Genomic DNA, 2,500 nt, shown 5'->3' on the forward strand with positions numbered 1-2,500 from the left:
CTAGGAATCCATAAACATTGCTGAATGAACCAAAATCCTTACTAACTAGTTGTCTATCCTCTACCCTCACCCAATCACTTGTGGACTTATTCTGGACTTGTCTTCATTTCTCACATTATTCTTTGCATGCAGAGATTATTTCAGGTATCATTGAGTCTACCCCCCCCTGTGTGTGTGTGTGTGTGTGTGTGTGTGTGTGTGTGTGTGTGTGTGTGTATGTATTTATGTGTGTGTGTGTGTGTGTGTATGTATATTTATGTGTGTGTGTGTGTTTGTCTTTTTATATGAATATGTGAGTGTGTATATATAATATATATATATATACATATACATACATATATATACATACATATATATACATATATATAACATATATATACATATATATACATATATATATACATATATATATATAATATATATATACTATATATAATATATATATATATATATATATATATATATATAATAACACACACACACACACAAACACACACACACAATTATATAGTTATATATATACACACACACACACACACATATATATATATGTATGTATGTATGTATGTATGTATGTATGTATATAACTATATAATTGTGTGTGTGTTGTGTGTGTGTGTGTGTGTGTGTGTGTGTTTGTGTGTGTGTGTGTGTGTGGTGTGTGTTGTGTGTGTGTGTGTGTGTATATATATATATATAATATATATATATAATTTTATATATATATTATATATATATATATGTATGTATGTATATAACTATATAATTGTGTGTGTGTTTGTGTGTGTGTGTGTGTGTGTGTGTGTATATATATGATTATATGTATATATATAATATATATATATTATATATAATATAATATATATGTATAATATATATGAATATATAATATATATACATATATACATATACATAAATCATATATATACATTTTATACATATATATATATATATATATATATATATATATATATATATATGTATGTATACATATATAGATACACATATGCAAAATACATACATACATATACATATGCACACACACACACACACACACACACACACACACATACACACACACACACACACACACACACACATACACACACACACACAAACACAAACACACTCACACACATACACACACAGATTTGACATGGTGAAATTACTTTACTACTTTACCTTTCATTGTTTCAGTTAAAAGGAGTAATAGATGACTGTTCCTGTTCTGTGGAGACTTTAGACAGCTTCAACAACCTGAAGCTGTATCCACGCCTGAATAGCCTCCTGCAGTATGACTACTTCAGGTACTGGAAGGTAAGCAACTGGCCAATGTACCATTTATGGAATTGTAATAACACAAAGGAGTTATATGAAGATTTTGTCAAAGTTTTCCCAAAATCAAGAGTCTGAGCAAATATCTTTTTGGATAGAACTTGATATACAGCTCTTTAGATTTTAGTGTGTAGTGGAATTTGCTTAAAAGAATCTTATTGGATTTCACATATACACTGAAAGTACATTAACCATAAATATGTGCTCTCTGTTATGGAAAGTATTTATATTTATAATGTATAGTTTAGTAATAAGTTTCATTAGATAATCCTTTAATCACATTCTGTTCTGATATTTTATGGTGGCGATATGCATTTATACAGGAATGATGTGCATAGATATAAGTTTTATTATGTGAAATAACTTATTTTTGGGAATGACACTTTAGTTTCTCATTTGGGGAAAACTTTTAATAGAAAAATCAATTAATGGGAAGTTCCTGATGTTTAGAAGAAATATATGCTATAATGAAGCACGAATCTGACTTCTTATCAACCATGTGAATTAATGTTCTATAAAACACCTGTAAGCATACTTCATATATGATAAGTACTCAAGTCTTATGCATGACAGATTACTATTTCATTACCCTTTGAACCAGCTATTATATTTGATGCAACCACAGACAAGAACATAAGCAAATAACTTATTGAAGAAAGACTTGTGATATTAGGTATATACTGAGATATATTATGAAAAGAAATTAATACTGACATGTTTCTTATGTCATGCATTTATTTGATGCCACCTGTTTCTCAGGAATCTACAAAATCTTTATAGTCTAGATCTAGACCAGTAGTTTTCACTGTTCATGGGTTGCATTCCTACCTTTGTAGTGCATGGCTGTCCATAGTTATCATAATCTAGTTAATAGTTTCATCAATAGACATTTTGCATTAGCCTTAACTGAAACAGTGTCAGATAAAAGCTGTTTGTGAAGTGCAGATAAATAAAGAAAAATATGTACCAGCCATTGGACAGAAAATTAGTCTCATGCTGGGTAGACTTACTAAATGTGAAACATCCTCTACCAATTCCTCCCCCAAATGAAACTCCTCCATGATTCCTTTCTTAACAAGAATCCTTCTCCTTAAATATCTTATTCCTGTTCTGAGAGCCTAGTGCAGCATATTTGGAAATCGGTAATGTGGAGCCTAATGTGGTG

At 29.8% G+C, this 2,500-nt stretch overlaps 1 protein-coding gene across 1 annotated transcript in view; it reads left to right on the forward strand.

Moving 5' to 3' along the window:
• The window catches only part of LOC119574445 (ERO1-like protein alpha), a 17,131-nt gene that overhangs the window by 1,399 nt on the left and 13,232 nt on the right, over positions 1-2,500 (forward strand). Inside the window, 1 exon segment of the mRNA XM_037921671.1 lies at positions 1,198-1,317. Within this exon segment, the coding sequence (XP_037777599.1) occupies positions 1,198-1,317 (120 nt within the window).

The sequence above is a fragment of the Penaeus monodon genome, chromosome 6, assembly GCF_015228065.2.
Source record: "Penaeus monodon isolate SGIC_2016 chromosome 6, NSTDA_Pmon_1, whole genome shotgun sequence".
Lineage (NCBI taxonomy): Eukaryota > Metazoa > Arthropoda > Malacostraca > Decapoda > Penaeidae > Penaeus > Penaeus monodon.